At 49.9% G+C, this 16,986-nt stretch overlaps 1 protein-coding gene across 1 annotated transcript in view; it reads right to left on the bottom strand.

Annotated features, from left to right (window-relative positions):
* GRIK5 (glutamate ionotropic receptor kainate type subunit 5) overlaps positions 1-16,986 on the bottom strand; it is a 77,407-nt gene that overhangs the window by 49,655 nt on the left and 10,766 nt on the right. Inside the window, exons 7-11 of the mRNA XM_025366192.1 lie at positions 14,458-14,511; positions 14,195-14,356; positions 11,831-11,983; positions 11,332-11,436; positions 11,109-11,216 (exon numbers count right to left, since the gene is read on the bottom strand). Of these exons, the coding sequence (XP_025221977.1) occupies positions 11,109-11,216; positions 11,332-11,436; positions 11,831-11,983; positions 14,195-14,356; positions 14,458-14,511 (582 nt within the window). The remainder of the gene's footprint in view (positions 1-11,108; positions 11,217-11,331; positions 11,437-11,830; positions 11,984-14,194; positions 14,357-14,457; positions 14,512-16,986) is intronic.

Below are 16,986 nucleotides of genomic sequence, written 5' to 3'. Positions count from 1 at the left end.
ACCTGAAAGCCAGGGAAAAACACATGGGCACTGCCAGTCCCTAGCAGATTGCAGGGAGCCATTTTAATCTCCAGCAGCCAACCTGACACTCATTGGTCCCAAGCTCAAATGCATACGAGGGAGGAGGTAACTTTAGAGTGAGTCAGACTAGGTAGAGCTTGTGCCAAAGTGGATCAGGGGCTTTCAGATTTCGTATTACAACTCACAGTAAAAGATACATTTTACCCTGCAACCCAAGTCACCCACACATGAACACACATAACTAGACTTAATTCCACAGAACAGTCCTTGCCCTAGTAACTACGGGCAATACACTGATATTTTCTGTTCTGCTATACTTCATCTTTCCACATGTCCGGTAATGACTCACCAAACCAACTTCATGAGCCACCAATGGGTCCAAGAGAGTATCCTTCACCAGGGTTTAGCTCCAGCCCAGTGCCCCATGAGGGAGGGAGGCTGAAGATGACAGATGGTGCAATTTTTTTTTTTTTTTTTTGAGACAGAATCTCACTCTGTCACCCAGGCAGGAGTGCAGTGGCGCAATCTCAGTTCACTGCAACCTCCACCTCCTGGGTTTACAAGTGACTCTCCTGCCTCACCCTTCCAAGTAGCTTGGATTACAGGTACCTGCCACCACGCCCAGCTAGTTTTTTTTTTTTTCCATATTTTTAGTAGAGACGGGGTTTCACCATGTTGGTCAGGCTGGTCTTGAACTCCTGACCTCAAGTGATCCGCTCGCCTCAGCCTCCCAAAGTGCTGGGATTACAGGCGTGAGCCACCGCACCTGACCCAGACGGTGCAATTTCAAGAGAATTTGGAAACCTAAGATTGTTTTGTAAAATCTCCTGATTATAAATGTTAGTAACTCTCATGCCTGAAATCCCAGTGTGCTTTGGGAGGCTGAGGTAGGAGGATTGCTTCAGCCCAAGTTTGAGGCTGCCGTGAGCTATGACTGTACCACTGCACTCTAGCCTGGGCAACTGAGCAAGATTCTGTCTCTAAAATAAAATAAAATAAAATAAAATAAATGTTAGCAACTGATATGGTTAGGCTTTGTGTCCCCACCCAAATCTCACCTTGAATTGTAATCCCCATAATCCCTACGTGTCAAGGAAGAGACCAGGTGGAGGTAACTGAACCATGAGGGCGGTTTCCCCCATGCTCTTCTCGTGATAGTGAGTTCTCACAAGATCTTATAGTTTTATAGTTTTATAAGAGGCTCTTCCCCCTTCACTCAGCACATCTCTCTCCTGCTGCCTTGTGAAGAAGGTGCCTTGCTTCCCCTTCGCCTTCCACCATGATTGTAAATTTCGCGAGGCCTTCCCAGCCATGCTGAACCTGTGAGTCAACTAAACCTCTTCCCTTTATAAATTACCTAGTCTCGGGCAGATCTTTACAGCAGTATGAAAACGAACTAATACAGCAACCAATTCATTTATTTTATTTTTTTTTTTTTTTGAGACGGAGTCTCGCTCTGTCACCCAGGCTGGAGTGCTGTGGCCCGATCTCAGCTCACTGCAAGCTCCGCCTCCCGGGTTCCCACCATTCTCCTGCCTCAGCCTCCTGAGTAGCCGGGACTACAGGCGCCCGCCACCTCGCCCGGCTAGTTTTTTTTTTTTTTTTTTTTTGAGACGGAGTCTCGCTCTGTCGCCCAGACTAGAGTGCAGTGGCCGGATCTCAGCTCACTGCAAGCTCCGCCTCCCGGGTTTACGCCATTCTCCTGCCTCAGCCTCCCGAGTAGCTGGGACTACAGGCGCCAGCCACCTCGCCCGGCTAGTTTTTTGTATTTTTTAGTAGAGACGGGGTTTCACCGTGTTAGCCAGGATGGTCTCGATCTCCTGACCTCGTGATCCGCCCGTCTCGGCCTCCCAAAGTGCTGGGATTACAGGCTTGAGCCACCGCGCCCGGCCTACAGCAACCAATTCAAATTCTAATACCGATTATTATTAAATGTTCTGCAGGCCAAAACAAACACAGTTTCTAGTTTGCACTCTCTGACCTACAGTCAGTTTGCCACGTTGATGCTTATTTCTGAGGGGTTTGAGCAAACTTTACTGACCCCATTGTGCCAAAGAAACACAAAAGCGGGCCGGGCGCGGTGGCTCAAGCCTGTAATCCCAGCACTTTGGGAGGCCGAGACGGGCAGATCACAAGGTCAGGAGGTCGAGACCATCCTGGCTAACACTGTGAAACCCCGTCTCTACTAAAAAATACAAAAAAAAAAAAGAAACACAAAAGCAGAAAGGATGGTCTAAGTGCTAGGAAGACAAGGCATGTAAAGATGGTAACAAGTGGGAAACTTATCTGGACACAGTTATTGTCTAAATGGCTGGTTGTACAATGTCACTTTGGACTAATGAACAAAAGGACTTAGGACTTAGGGAAGACCCAGGAAAGAGCTTTGGTTAAAATATCCACAATTAGCCAGGTGTAGTGCCTCAAGCCTGTAATTCTAACACTTTGGGAGGCCAAGGCAGGTGGATGGCTTGCGCCCAGGAGTTCAAGACCAGCCTAGGCAACGTGGCAAAACCCCGTCTCTATAAAAAATGCAAAAATTAGCTGGGCGTGCCGGTGTGCACCTGTAGTCTCAGCTACTCGGGAGGCTAAGGTAGAGTCCCAGAGGCTCAGGTTGCGGTGAGCCAAGATTGTGCCACTGCCGGCCAGCCTGGGTGATGGAGTGAGACTCTCTCAAACAAATAAATAAAATAAAATATCCACAATGGTTATTGTGTATTGAGAACCTGTGCTGTGCATTCTCTCAATTACATCATTTCAATTCCTCATGGCGACCTTACATTGAAATGGGCATGAGTAGATTCCTTTTACACATGTGGACACGGAGGCTCAAAGTGGTCAGGTGACCTCTGTCACCTCTTTCATTCAACACACAATTACTGAGCTCCATGGTAGATGTGGCCACAATATTGTGCTGCTTCTTCGTTAGCAGATGGGGTCCATTTATCCCTGGGTCCAGACTCCTTGGTCTGAGCTGGCCTTATGACTTGTTTTGGCTAATTGGATGTGGCAGAAGTGATGCTGTGTGAATTCCAGAGCCTCAGCCTTCAGAGCAGCCCCCATTTAAGGAAGCCCAGGCTAGCCTCCTGGAGGGTGAGTGAACCAAGGCGTGCCAGCCAACAGCCAGCATCCACAGCCATTCTTCACTTACCAGTCCAGTCTGGACAGCAGCTGAATGCTGCCACAGTGTGCCCAAGCGAGACCAGCCAAAGAACCACTGAGTTGACCCATGGAATCATGCAAAATAATCAACTGCTATTCTTTCAGTTTCTGGGTTCTGGGTGGTTTGTCACACAGTGATGGAATCTCCTACCATGTGGCCAGGTCATAGGCTCTGGACTCCAGGACCCCACAGAGCCCTACAGCTACACGATGATGGGATGGAGGACAGTCAGTGATTCTCTATCAAGCTGCCTTTCCAGAACCAAAACTGTGGAACTGGGAACAAGAATGTGAGATAATACTAATAATAGCGGCAGCAGCCAGCATTTCTTGTGGGCTTGCTGTGTGACAGCAATTCTGTCAGCGTGGGAGGGCAGTATTATTACCTCTCTTTTAGAGATGAGGATGCTGAGGTCCAGAGAAGTGAAGTAGTAAGTGTCTGAGAAGGACAAGTTGGTCTGATTCCAAAGCTCCCCTCTTAAACCCTATGCTAGACTGAGCTCAAGTGGACAGAATCAGACAGTGGATATGGGAGAAGCCAGACAGAGGTGAGGGACCCAGGCTGGGTATCAAAGCTGGAGAATCAGAAATCGAGAATCCTAGAGACAAGGGCCTGGCTCCCATACAGTCCCCTTGACATACAGAAGATAGAACCAAGGCTCAGAGAGGTAAAGAATCTAGCCCAAGGCCACCCAGCTGAAGCAGGGCAGTGGGAAGGGAGACGGGGCAGAGCTGGGCTTCACAACCCAGTCACTGTGCACTCTGAACCCTGTTCCTTCACTATGCCAAGCTGATCTCTAATTTCAAGACTGAGGAACTTGGGTTCAGGGTCTCAGGACTGGGGTCTGAGCTTAGAAAGACAAAAAGAGTCTAGGGTCTGTGAATAGAACTCAAAATTAGATAACCATAATCTAGGACTCAACTTAGAGCCACAGACTATTAGAACAGAAGGGTCCTCAAGGAGCCTCAAATCCAGGGTCTTCAGACTTCAAAAAGAATTGTATGCAGAAGCCCAACACTGCAGCCAGACAATGAGATATTGCTAAGTCCAGTTCTAAGAATTTACCCTACAAATGGCTGTGCATCAAAAACGCAGGTCCAAGAAAGTCAGCGCAGCATTGCTTGTAGTGAGAACAAAGACTGAAACAACCTAATTTGGGCCAAGTTAAAAAGATTATCGATGTCATAAAAGAATCCCAGGCAACCACTAAAATAGCAAGGTCTACAAGATATATTAGGAGGAAAAAAACAAGCTACGGAACAACGTGTACAATATGCTACTCTTTGTTAAAGAAAGAGCAAGGATGTGCTTGTATACATGTAGACATTTCTGGAAGGATGGTGGCCTCTGAAAAAAGAAAATGAAAGACCCAGGGAAGGAAGGAAAATGATTTTTCACTCCTCACCTGCTTTGTACTCTTTGAATTCTATTTTACATAGGTTTGTATTAACTTCTGTCCCTTCCCCAATTTTATTTATTTATTTTTGAGACAAGGTCTCGCTCTGTCACCCAGGCTGGAATGTAGTGGTGCGATCTCGGCTCACTAGAACCTCTGCCTCCTGGGCTCAAGTGATTCTCCCACTTCAGCCTCCAGAGTAACTGGGACCACAGGCACGTGCCACTAAGCCCAGCTAATTTTTGTATTTTTTGTAGACACAGGGTTTCATCATGTTGCCCGGGCTGGTCTCGAACTCCTGAGCTCAACTGATCTGCCCACCCCAGCCTCCCAAAGTGCTGGGATTATAGGCGTGAGCCACCACGCTCAGCCCCCACGCTCAGTGTAACAATTTTTTTTTTAATTGAAGTATGAGATTTAAGTGTGTATGAAAATGCAGGGTTGGCTGGGCTTGGTGGTTCATGCCTATAGTCCCAGCACTTTGAGAGGCCAAGGAGGGAGGATCACTTGAGCCCAGGAGTTCAAGACCAGCCTAGGCAACATAGGAAGACCCCGTCTCAATAAAAATAACTTACAAAAAATAAAAAGAAATGCAAAGAGTCAAGAAGAACCAAAGTAATCCTAAAGAAGAAAAGCAAAACTGGGGGTTTACCCTGTCAAATATTAACACTTAATTTAAAGCTATGGTATTTAAGACATTGTAGTACTAGAACAAAGATAGACAAATAGACAGTAGAATGGAGTGTTTGGAAACCCACATATAAATGGATATTGATTTGTGACAAAGGTAAAACTGTCCTGAAGGGGGAAGAATGATTGTTATAATAAATGGTGCTGCTGAATTAAATACCCATATGGAAAAAAAATGTATTCTGGCCTAGGCGCGTTGGCTCATGCCTATAATCCCAGCACTTTGGGAGGCTAAGGCAGGTGGATCACTTGAGGTCAGGAGTTCAAGACCAGCCTGGCCAATATGGTGAAACCCCTACCTCTATTAAAAATACAAAAATCAGCAAGGCATGGTGGTGGGTGCCTGTAATCCCAGCTACTCGGGAGGCTGAGACAGGAGAATCACTTGAACCCAGCAGACGGAGGTTGCAGTGAACCGAGATCACACGCTACTACACTCCAGCCTGGGCAACAGAGTGAGACTCTGTCTCAAAAAAATAAGTAAATAAAAGAAAACAAAAAACAAAACAAAAAAAACAATAAAACAAGAACAAAATGTATTTTGACTCCCCTACCCTACATAAAAATCGATGGCAGACCCAAATGTAAAAGGCAAAATTATTAAGTTTTTAGAACACAAATAGTAGAATATCTTCATGATATATGGGTATCCACGGAATTCTTAAATTCTAAAAGCATTAACCATAAAGGAAAAAAGCTGATGGAGTGAACTTTAGTAAAGTTAAATATCAAATCCTTTTATCCAAAATATACTACTGAGAATGAAAAGGTAAGCCACAAAGGGGGAGAGGACATTTGCAATACATACATCAGACAAATGACTTGTACTCAAGAATGTATAAATAACTCACAAATCAATAAAAATGTCATATATCCCAATTTTTTTTAAATAGAAAAAGACATGAATAGGAACAAATGAGGGTTTCCAAATAGCCAGTAAAGGGCCAGGTGTGGTGGCTCATGCCTGTAATTCCAGCACTTTAGGAGGCCAAGGTGGGTGGATCCCTTGAACCCAGGAGTCCAAGACCAGGCTTGGCAACATGGTAAAACCCTGTCAATTAAAAAAAATTTTGTTTTTAATTAGCTGGGTGTGGTGGTATACGACTGTGGTCCCAGCTACTCAGGAGGCTGAGATGGGAGAAGCGCTTGAGCCTGGAGGTTGAAGCTGCAGTGAGCTACGATCGGGCCACTGCACTCCAGCCTGGGTAACAGAGCAAGACCCTCTCTCAAAAAACAAAAACAAAGAAAAATCAAATAGCCGATAAACACAAAAAGGTGTTCTACCTCCCTGATCATCAGGGAAATGCAAATGAAAACCACCATATATGGTTGGTACCTTTATACACTCACCACTGACAAAACAAGGAGCAAGTGGAATTCTCATTCATTTGCTGCTGCTGGGAATGAAAGTGAAAGTGGTTCAACCACTTTGGAAAACACTTTTACAATAACTGCTAAAGCTGAGACAAACACCCTGCAACTCAGCAACTAGAACACACCCAACAGAAACACCAATACACGTTCACCAAAAGACATGGAAGAGAACCTTCCTAGCAGTACTATACCTAACAGCAAAAAGCCAGAAACAAACATCCATCCAGAGTTGACGAATCAGGAAATTGCAGTACATTCAACATACAATGAGACTACACCACCTGCAATGCCACAGATGAATCTCATAATGTTGCCAGAAGAAGCCAGTCTCAAGAGAGAACACATAGTACGATGCCATTTATATGAGGTTCAAGGGTGGGCAAAGCTGATCTGTGGTGACAGAAGCTGAGATGGGGGTTAGCCTTGGAGGGTTAATGATTGGAAGGGCATGGGGTGGCTTTGGGTTGGGGACAGCTGGTTGATTACACAGGTGTGTTCAGTTTTTGAAACTTCAGTGAGAAGTAACACAATTTGTGCACATTTCTGTATGTGTGTTACATTTCAACGAAAATCTCTGGAAAGTAAAAACAAAAAATTAAAGTAGGGTAGGTTCCAGAACATTCCTTACAAGCTGATTGCTTGGATGCTTTCATGAACCTGGGATCCAAATCCTTGTCCAGGATTTCCTGGAGTGTAGTTTAAACAACAATGATCTAGTCCAACCTCCTTACTCTGCTATGAATATTTTATTTACACATTTATTAATTATTATTATTTTTAGACAGGGTCTCACTCTGTCACCCTGGCAGTGGTATGATCTGGGCTCACTGCAGCCTCAACCTCCCAGGTTCAAGCAATCCTCCTGCCTCAGCCTCCCAAGTAGCTGGGACTAAAGACACGCACCACCACGCCCAGCTAATTTTTGTATTTTTAGTAGAGATGGGGTTTCGCCATGTTGCCCAGGCTGGTATCGAACTCATGGGCCCAAGTGATCCTCCCGCCTCGGTCTCCCATAGTGCTGGGGTTACTGGTGTGAACCACCATGCCCAGACTGCTAGGAATACTTTAATCCCCTCACTTTAAAGGAGGAAACCGAGGCTAGAGAGAAGAGACCTGCTAGGGTCACACAGTGTGTGGATGGCAGTGCCAGGCCCAGGACACAGCCCTGAGGGCTCAGAAAGAAGTAGAAATAATAGAGGCAACATGGCCGGGCGCAGTGGCTCATGCCTGTAATCCCAGCATTTTGGGAGGCCGAGGCAGGCAGATCACAAGGTCAGGAGATTGAGACCATCCTGGCTAACACGGTGAAACCCCGTCTCTACTAAAAATACAAAAAAATTAGCTGGGCATGGTGGCAGGCGCCTGGAGTCCCAGCTACTCGGGAGGCTGAGGCAGGAGGATGGCGTGAACTGGGAGGCAGAGCTTGCAGTGAGCCGAGATCGTGCCACTGCACTCCAACCTCAGTGACAGAGTGAGACTCCATCTCAAAAAAATAAAAATAAAAAATATTAGAAGCAATGTGGTGCAAAAGACAAGCATGTGGGCTCTGCTGCCTTCTAGCTGGGCAACCTCGGGCATGTCATTTAACCCTCCCATGCCTGAGTTTCTTTATCTGAAAATCAGTGCTTCTGTGAAGATTGAGTCACATGAGCACAGGGCTTGGCACAACGCTCAAAGCCATGAACCACAAGCTCGGGAGAGGGAGGGAGGGAGGGAGGGAGGTTCTCTCACGCGTACCTTAGGCACTGCAAGGGCCTTCTTAGTTCATGTGATCCTCTCACTGCCCCTCAAGGTGAGATGCAGACCCGTTTTACAGATAAAGCAAAGGAGACTGGAGAGTTAAGGGACTTGAACTGATAAGAGCAGAGGAATGGGACTGAGGTCCCTCTGTCCGCAGCAGAGAGACTACTCTTAACTGCCACACTAGTCACCAAAGGGCAGGGTGAGGTGTCTCAGCTCAATGAAGGGAATCCTCAGGACCACCTGGGGGCCCTGAGAAATTCTCTAAGACTGGGGCAAGACCAGGGGCTGAGGAGGGCAGGCCCCTGCACTGTCTCAACTCCATGGGACTTCTGTACCCCAGCTGGGGCCTCTCTCCATCTCAGTGCCAGCCCATCCTATCTCAGCACGAGATCCCTGAGCCTGCCCCAGGGGCAGCGCTAGCCTGCACTCCCATCACCAGAGCCCCTCGCTCCCACACCTGGACCACCTCTAATCCCTAGCAGCATCCCTCAAGGGCCAACAAGGAGCTTTCCTGACTCCAGATCTGGCCCTGCCCCTTCCTGCTCAACACTCTCTCTCCAAGGTAAAGCACAGGACAACTAGGTCCTTCAGAGCCCCTTCCCCACCTGCTGCCCCACAGCCCCTAGGCTGCCTCTGTCCCATCACTCACCACAACCCTCTGTACTTGCTAGGTGTCAGTCACGGCTCTAGGCCCTGGGAATAGAGCAGCGAATGAGACAAGTTCTAACCCACATCTTGCCCTAGGCACCCAGTTTGAGTCACATCTGAATCTCCAAGTACCTGACACAGGTCTTGCCAAGAAACCCATGTCAGGCAATACCAGCGAATGAACAGGGCTTGTCTGACTGTGTACAGAGAGGCTGTTGCCTCCCTGTTCAAACTGACAAACACCTCCTAAAACCCTGGCTCCTGCCCCTCCTGCCGCTCCTGCTGCCTGGGATATTTTCCGCACACCCAACTCCTATGCAACCCCATCTAAGGTCACCTCTGCCAGGAAGTCGTCTTCCAGCCTCTTAAAGCTGACTCAGTCCCTCCTTTCTTTGGGAGGCCCTCATTGTGGGAATGACTGTGTCCAGGTCTGTCTCCTCCATCAGACTGGGACCACCTCCCAGTGCCACCCGAGAGCACCTGACTCATTTCTGTGCTTCTAGAATGTAAGGGCCAGCACCATACAGCTTTGGTAAATATTTATGGACCAAATGAATAAGTGAATCAACCCATCAAGAGATGGGTGAACATCACGAAGGGAAGAAAAATACAAGCTCCCAGGCCTTGAGAAGAAGCGGGGAGGAGAGTGAAGAAGACACTCGAAGCTCCCAGGGTCATGACTCAGCTCTCCTGACCTCCCCTCCCTGACCTCTGCACCCTGTTCCCCACCAAGGCCCCCAACTTTTCTGCCTCCACAGGCTTCAGGGATTGACCGCATACCGCAGCACAGAGGGTCTGACTGCTCCTAGCCAAGCCTCCACGGTCCCCTGGGGAGGCTGTTAGGAGGTGTCTGGTTTCCCATCTGCAGGCCATCTATCCCTCCACAACAGGATCACTGGCCTTGCTCCAGAGGGACTCGAGGTGCATTTTAGATCAGCAGTTCCCTAGGGACCGAGGGAACTGCTCTGCGACTCACTGCTTTAGGGGGCCCTCTAACATCCTGCAAAACCCTCTTGTAACCCTCTCTGAATGTCAGCATCCACAGCTAATAGCTGACACAGCTCAGAGTTACTGAGCAGCTCCCTCAGTAACAACAAATGCTGACAGGCTGCAGACTTGGCCGCTCTGAAGAGCGTGGCTGCCTGGCGTGTCCAGCCTCCAGGCCAGCTGCTTGGGGAAGCCTCCTGCTCGCCAGGCCTGTGCATCACCCCCTCCCTGACCTCCTAAGGCCAGGGAGGAAGCCCATTGTGCCTGGCAGGAGGCAGCATGGTGCAGCAGAGAGGGCACTAGCTCTGAGCTGGACACTCAGCTCTGCCGGGAACTCACTGTGTGACCTGCTTCCTTATCCTCAAAACGGGGAAATAAGACGAAGCTCACAACGGTAGCCATGAGGTCTAAAGAATGACGCTTGGAAAGGGCCTAGCACAGTGCCTGGTGCAGAACAGGTGCTCAATAAATACTTGACGTACAAAGGCCCCTCTGCCTCTGATTTGGCGAAATGCAGGAGTGGCACTCTCAGGGCTACAGGACAATGCCCCTCGCTGGTGCTTGGGTACTGAGAGGTCTGGAGCTTCAGAACACAGTGGTCAAGACTCGGGCTCTGAAGGATTAGAGACATAGCTTTCAGTCCTGGCCTGTGCTGGGTACTTGCTGTGTGACCCTGGGCAAGTTGCCTCCCTCTCTAAGCCTCAGTTTCCACAACTTCAAGATGGACACTGAGTTGGCATTGTTGATACATGTTGTCATCAAAGGTGGCAAAACAACTGTTCTGGCAATCATGATTCACCAGGATTGACCAGGGCCAGACACTGTGCAAAGAGCTGGGTTAAAGTTGGCCCTGAGGGCAGTCTGCTCCCTCCCTGCTCTGGCAGCATTTTGGATGGTAGTGCCTTATTCACAACCTGGAGTTGCTGGGTGCAGGAATCCCGGCCACCACTGGCCTGTGCGCTGTGCCAGCCAATGTATCCCTCCACCTCACGGTGGGAGCTAGGACTGGGCTCAGGGCAGCGTCAGGGAAGGCCCAGCGTTCAGGCCCCTTCACTTACCACTCCCAGGCCCCCGTCTAGGGCCACTCACCAGGATGGTTGTGACCACCAGCGTCTTGTTGGCCAGTGTCTGCGACAGGTTGATGTCCAGGGTGGTGGCATTCATGGCCAGGGTGCGGTTAGAGTACCACACCCCAATCTAGGGGGCAGAGAGGGTGCTGTCAGCTCAGGCCCTGCCCAAGGTCATGGCAGCCTCTGGGCCTGCCCCCACCCTCACCCCAGCAGGGCTCTGGCGTCGCCCTGGGTCTGCTCACCTCACGGTGGCCCTGCCGGGACTTTTCTAGGATGCGCAGGGTGTAGTTGGTTCTCTGTCCTTTGCTGTTGAACTCGACCCGCCCGGTCAGCCCATCATACTCTACCTGGCAGGGTGGGGAGGGAGGGCAGAGGGAGGATGCAGGGGCCCAGAGATGGGCAGGGAAGGCCCAGCGTGATGAGACATCCACAGAGAAAGGCACAGACAGACCAGGGTGGAGGGGACAAGAGAGAGAAGAAAGAGGAAGATCACAGTCAAAACAGCAAGATAACATGCAAGGAAGCAAGGGGAGATGGGACAAAAGGCATGAAGAAGGCAAGACTCGGAAAGAGAGAGAGCGAGCAACCCAGACAGGCAGCAGCAGCCGGGAGTGGACAGGGGAGGCAGTGGGTACAGTGGGAGGAGCAGGGAGGGCAGAGGGCCACAGGGTGGACACAGTGAGTGCTCCCACCTGAGGTGGCCATGCCCTGCCTCCTCCACCCACCCCTGCTCAGGCTCACCATGCGCAGGTAGTTCATGAGGCTGGTCCCATGGGGCCAAATGTTGGCCGACGTACAGGCCAGCGGCTTCACACCGATCTCCTGGCTGCGGTTCAGCTCTCGGACAGCGCTCACCACCACGTGCACGGCATCAAACATCAGTGCAGCTGACAGCTGTGGTGGGACAGAGGTGGGGGTGGGATGGATAAGAGGCTGCTTAGCCAGGGGAGCCCCAAAGGCCCCTGAGCTGCCACCCTCAAGCCCTCAAATAACTTCCCTCTCCCCAGGAATGGGAAACTGGGTGGGTCAGGAGTGAGGAAGTGGCTCCAGTGTCTTTTTTGGGAAGTGGAATTGACAGCGGGGAAGGTGTGTGTGCTTCCTGTGTCTTGGTGGGAGTAGGTCTCCCAGACTGTGTGTGGCCATGTGTCTCTCAGAGGGTGCCTGGATAGCCAGCTGTGTCACCTGCATGGGCAGGTATGTCCGGCAATCTGGGTGATGCAGGCCAGGGAAGATGGCCACAGTCCCCATCTGAGTGTGTCTGGGACATGTTTACATGAGTGGGGCTGGATGACCATGCCCATTCATCTATACGAAGGGTGGGTGTGGTGTCAGAAAGGTAGGAGCATTTAATGGTTGGTCCCAGGCCTGGGAGGCAGGTGGCTCAGAGCTAGAGGCCCGGCTCTGCTATTTTCTCATTCTGTGACAGGGCTAAGTCCTCATTCCTCCCTGAACCTTAGTTTCCTTTTCTGTAAAATGAGGATAATAGTAATCTCTACCTTCATGTGCTGTTGTGGGGATCTGGTGACATAACGCCTGTAAAGCACTCAGAACAGCACCTGGCACACAGTGAGCATCCCATACACTCTGGCCACCAAGCTGTGACACAACCATGGTGTCTGTGTGTGCTTGTTAGGGTGTGCCCTAGCTGTGTTAGTGTGAAGGTCTGAGTATCTGTGTTGTGTAGATGTGCACAGGAGTACACACAAATGTGCCTCTGTGTTGGGGCATGTGATGTCCCTGTGTGGACCCAACTGACTAGACAGCTTGGTGTCCATGTGCACTCTGTGCGTAGAAGTGTCTTGGTGTCTTGGTATCTGAGTAGATGTCAGTGAACAAATACATATAAATATGCATCTTCTGTATGCTGGTATTTATTCAACATCTATTATCAGACACCTGTTATGAGTTACGCTGTTTTAAGTACTGGGGATACAATGGGGAACAAAATAAACAGAACCCCCTGCCCTCATGGAACTTACAGTCCTCAAATCCATATCTCTATGTAAGTCTAATATACGGTAAGCCACATCGTGATGACATAAGCAAATATAAGTGCTATGGAAAAAGACAAGGCAGGGAGGGGTAAAAAAGTAGATACTTTACCTTTTTTATTTTTTCTTTTGAGACAGAGTCTTGCTCTGTCGCCCAGGCTGGAGTGCAGTGGCACAATCTTGGCTCACTGCAACCTCTTTTACCTCCCAGGTTCAAGCAACTGTTGTGTCTCAGCCACCCAAGTAGCTGGGATTACAGGCACGTGCTACCACACCCAGCTAACATTTGTGTTTTCAGTAGAGACAGGATTTCGCCATGTTGGCCAGGCTGATCTTGAACTCCTGACCTGAAGTGAGCCTCCTGCCTCAGCCTCCCAAAGTGCTGGGATTACAAGTGTAAGTCACCATGCCTGGCCAGTTTATCTTTTTTTTGTCTTTTTTTTTTTTTTTTTTGAGACAGAGTCTCACTCTCTCACCCAGGCTGGAGTGCAATGGCACGATCTCAGCACACTGCAACTTCCGCCTCCTGGGTTCAAGTGATTCTTCCGCCTCAGCCTCCCAAGTAGCTGGATTACAGGCACCTGCCATCACACCCGGCTAATTTTTATACTTTTGTAGAGGTGGGGTTTCACCAGGTTGGCCAGGCTGGTCTTGACCTCCTGACCTCAGGTGATCTGCCTGCCTTGGCCTCCCAAAGTGCTGGGATTACAGGCGTGAGGCACCACGCCAGGCCAAGTTTACCATTTTTTAAACAGGAGGAGGAAGGAAAAATCTTATACCTGAGGGGACACTGGAGCAACGTCCTAGTGATGGGGAGCGACCCACCGCTTCTCTCAGAAAGTTCACGGGAAGCAGGGGGAAGAGGGTGTGGAGAGGCCCTGAGGTGCACCTGTGCTTGGGGCATCAGAGGCACCTCGAGGAGCTGGTGTGGCCAGAGTGGTGTGGGAGGTAGAGGGAGAGGAGGACATGGCCCCAGTGCATCACAAGGCCACACCACGAGGCCTCAGGGAGGCAAGAGGGTTCTGAGCATGATCTGAGCGAGGTCTGAAAGGGGGTCCCAGAAGTATCTGTGCACAGAGTGTCTCTGGGTGTGACTGGGTATCTGTGTGCTCACCGCAGGGCCTGGGTAGGTGCTGGCTTCACAGTTCTCCCTCCAGGACATGTTGAGGCTGCGGACAAACTCAGGGTAGAAGGGGTGGGATGTGTTGAACATGGAGAAGCCCAGGATGTTGGAGGAGTCCTCCACAATACCGTCCAGATGCAGGATGGGGAAGTCCTGGGACCAGAAGAGGTGGTGAGGCCTGGGGCCGAGACCTAAGTGGGACAGCTGTGGTGGGAGGGAAGTGGGGGCAGAGAGGGGCCAGAAGGCCTACGCACCATGGTGGTGAGGATGTACTTGTAAAACGCTGAAGTCATTCCCAGTTCTGAGGCCTGGAAAACACAGGGAGGCAAAGAGGCAGAGTGAGAGACAGAGACCCACAGGCAGAGATGGGGAGGACTCAAGAGAGGAAGAGAGATTTAGAGACAGACCTGGTGAGAAGACATCCCATGGGAAACACAGTAAAGTAAGAAATGCTCAGAGATAGACAGACAGGGAGGAGAAGACAAGTGGGGGCAGAGGGAGGCCTTAGTCCCTGGTGTCCTGCCATGCTGACTGCTGTCCCAGGTGGGATGGAGATTTTGCTAGAGGAGAGAATAGGGTCCCCAAACGCCCCCATCTCTCATGAAGGCACTTACAAGATTTCCTTCTGGAGACAGGTAAGAAGAAGTCTCAGAAACAGGGCAGGAAGGGGAATTATTATTTTTATAAAGATAGGATCTTGCTCTGTTACTTAGGCTGGAGTACAGTGGATCATAGCTCACTGAAACCTTGACCTCTCAGGCTTAAGTGATCCTCCCACCTCAGCTCCTGAGTACCTGGAATCATAGGCATGCACTACAATGCCCAGCTAATTGAAAAAAAATTTGTGTGTGTGTGTGTGTGTGTGTGGAGATGGGGTCTTGCTATGGTCCCAAGCTCCTGGCCTCAAGCAATCCTCCTGCCTTGGCCTCCCATCGTGCTGGGATTACAGGTGTGAGCCACCAGGCCCAGCGGAGAGGAGAGCCTTAATTTTAAGCCCTACACTCTCCAAAAGCCAAGGTTGGGCTGCTAATGTGTAGGGCTCAGCCCAGGCATAAGGTCAGAAAATCGATTCCCTGCAATCTTTAAGAGTGCTTTGCAATAATAGCAGCCAGTTTGAATGTCAAGATTCATTCTTGAGCCCCTTTTCTCATAGTCCTCAAGGAAAACAAAGCTGGAAAAATTCTTCCTGCCAGAAGCACCCAAGTCTGTCCCCCCACGAGAATTATAAAATTAAAGGGCACCAGCTTGCATTTCCTGGGTGGCAGGAGTTGGGCTCTCATCACGTGGGTGTCAGGGAAGGGCAGGCTTGGAAAGGGAAGAGACAACTGTTCACATGGCTGGCACAGGAGGGGACAGGATCCCAGCCCAGGCCTGCCTGGCGCCCAAACCTGAAACCTCTTCCTTAAGTCATCCTGTCTCAAGAACCCAGTGGATTCTGTTCACACTTCCTGTGGGCTACAGCCAGCAGTGATATATGGGTTTTTTGTTTTTGTTTTTGTTTTTTTTTTGAGACCAACTCTTGCTCTGTCACCCAGGCTGGAGTCCAGTGGTGCAATCTCAGCTCACTGCAACCTCCACCTCTCAGGTTCAAGCGATTCTCCTGCCTCAGCCTCCTGAGTAGGTAGAACTACAGGCACCTGCCACCATGCCCGGCTAATTTTTTTGTATTTTTAGTAGAGATGGGGTTTCACCGTGTTACCCAGGATGATCTTGATCTCCTGACCTCGTGATCTGCCCGCCTCGGCCTCCCAAAGTGCTGGGATTATAGGCATGAGCCACTGCACCTGGCTGACATACGGTTTTAATTTAAAAAAAAAAAAAAAAAGTAGAGAAAAATAAATAATACAAATTTGGTTACTGGCCGGGTGTGGTGGCTCACGCCTGTAATTCCAGCACTTTGGGAGACCAAAGCAGGCAGATCACTAGGTTACTAGGAGTTCAAGACCATCCTGGCCAATATGGTGAAACCCTATCTCTACTAAAATACAAAAATTAGCCAGGTGTGGTGGCAGGTGCCTATAGTCCCAGCTACTTGGGAGGCTGATGCAGAAGAATCGCTTGAACCCAGGAGACGGAGGTTGCAGTGAGCTGAGATTTCGCCACTGCACTCCAGCCTGGGCGAAAAAAAAAACCCCCCGCACAAAAAAAAAAAAAAAAAAAAAGAAAAAAAATACATGCAAAAACACCTTAACACAGAGCTCAATAAAAAATGTTTAGGCCGGGCGCGGTGGCTCAAGCCTGTAATCCCAGCACTTTGGGAGGCCGAGACGGGCGGATCACGAGGTCAGGAGATCGAGACCATCCTGGCTAACGCGGTGAAACCCCGTCTCTACTGAAAAATACAAAAAAAGGCCGGGCGCGGTGGCTCAAGCCTGTAATCCCAGCACTTTGGGAGGCCGAGACGGGCGGATCACGAGGTCAGGATATCGAGACCATCCTGGCGAATACGGTGAAACCCCGTCTCTACTAAAAAATACAAAAAAAAAAAACTAGCCGGGCGAGGTGGCAGGCGCCTGTGGTCCCAGCTACTCGGGAGGCTGAGGCAGGAGAATGGCGTAAGCCCGGGAGGCGGAGCTTGCAGTGAGCCGAGATCGCGCCACTGCACTCCAGCCTGGGCGACAGAGCGAGACTCCGTCTCAAAAAAAAAAAAAAAAAAANCTACTAAAAAATACAAAAAACTAGCCGGGCGAGGTGGCGGGCGCCTGTAGTCCCAGCTACTCGGGAGGCTGAGGCAGGAGAATGGCGGGAACCCGGGAGGCGGAGCTTGCAGTGAGCTGAGATCC

Source organism: Theropithecus gelada, chromosome 19, assembly GCF_003255815.1.
Source record: "Theropithecus gelada isolate Dixy chromosome 19, Tgel_1.0, whole genome shotgun sequence".
Taxonomy (NCBI): domain Eukaryota; kingdom Metazoa; phylum Chordata; class Mammalia; order Primates; family Cercopithecidae; genus Theropithecus; species Theropithecus gelada.
The sequence above is the reverse complement of the archived record's forward strand: the minus strand, read 5'-3'. Positions and strand labels throughout refer to the sequence as shown.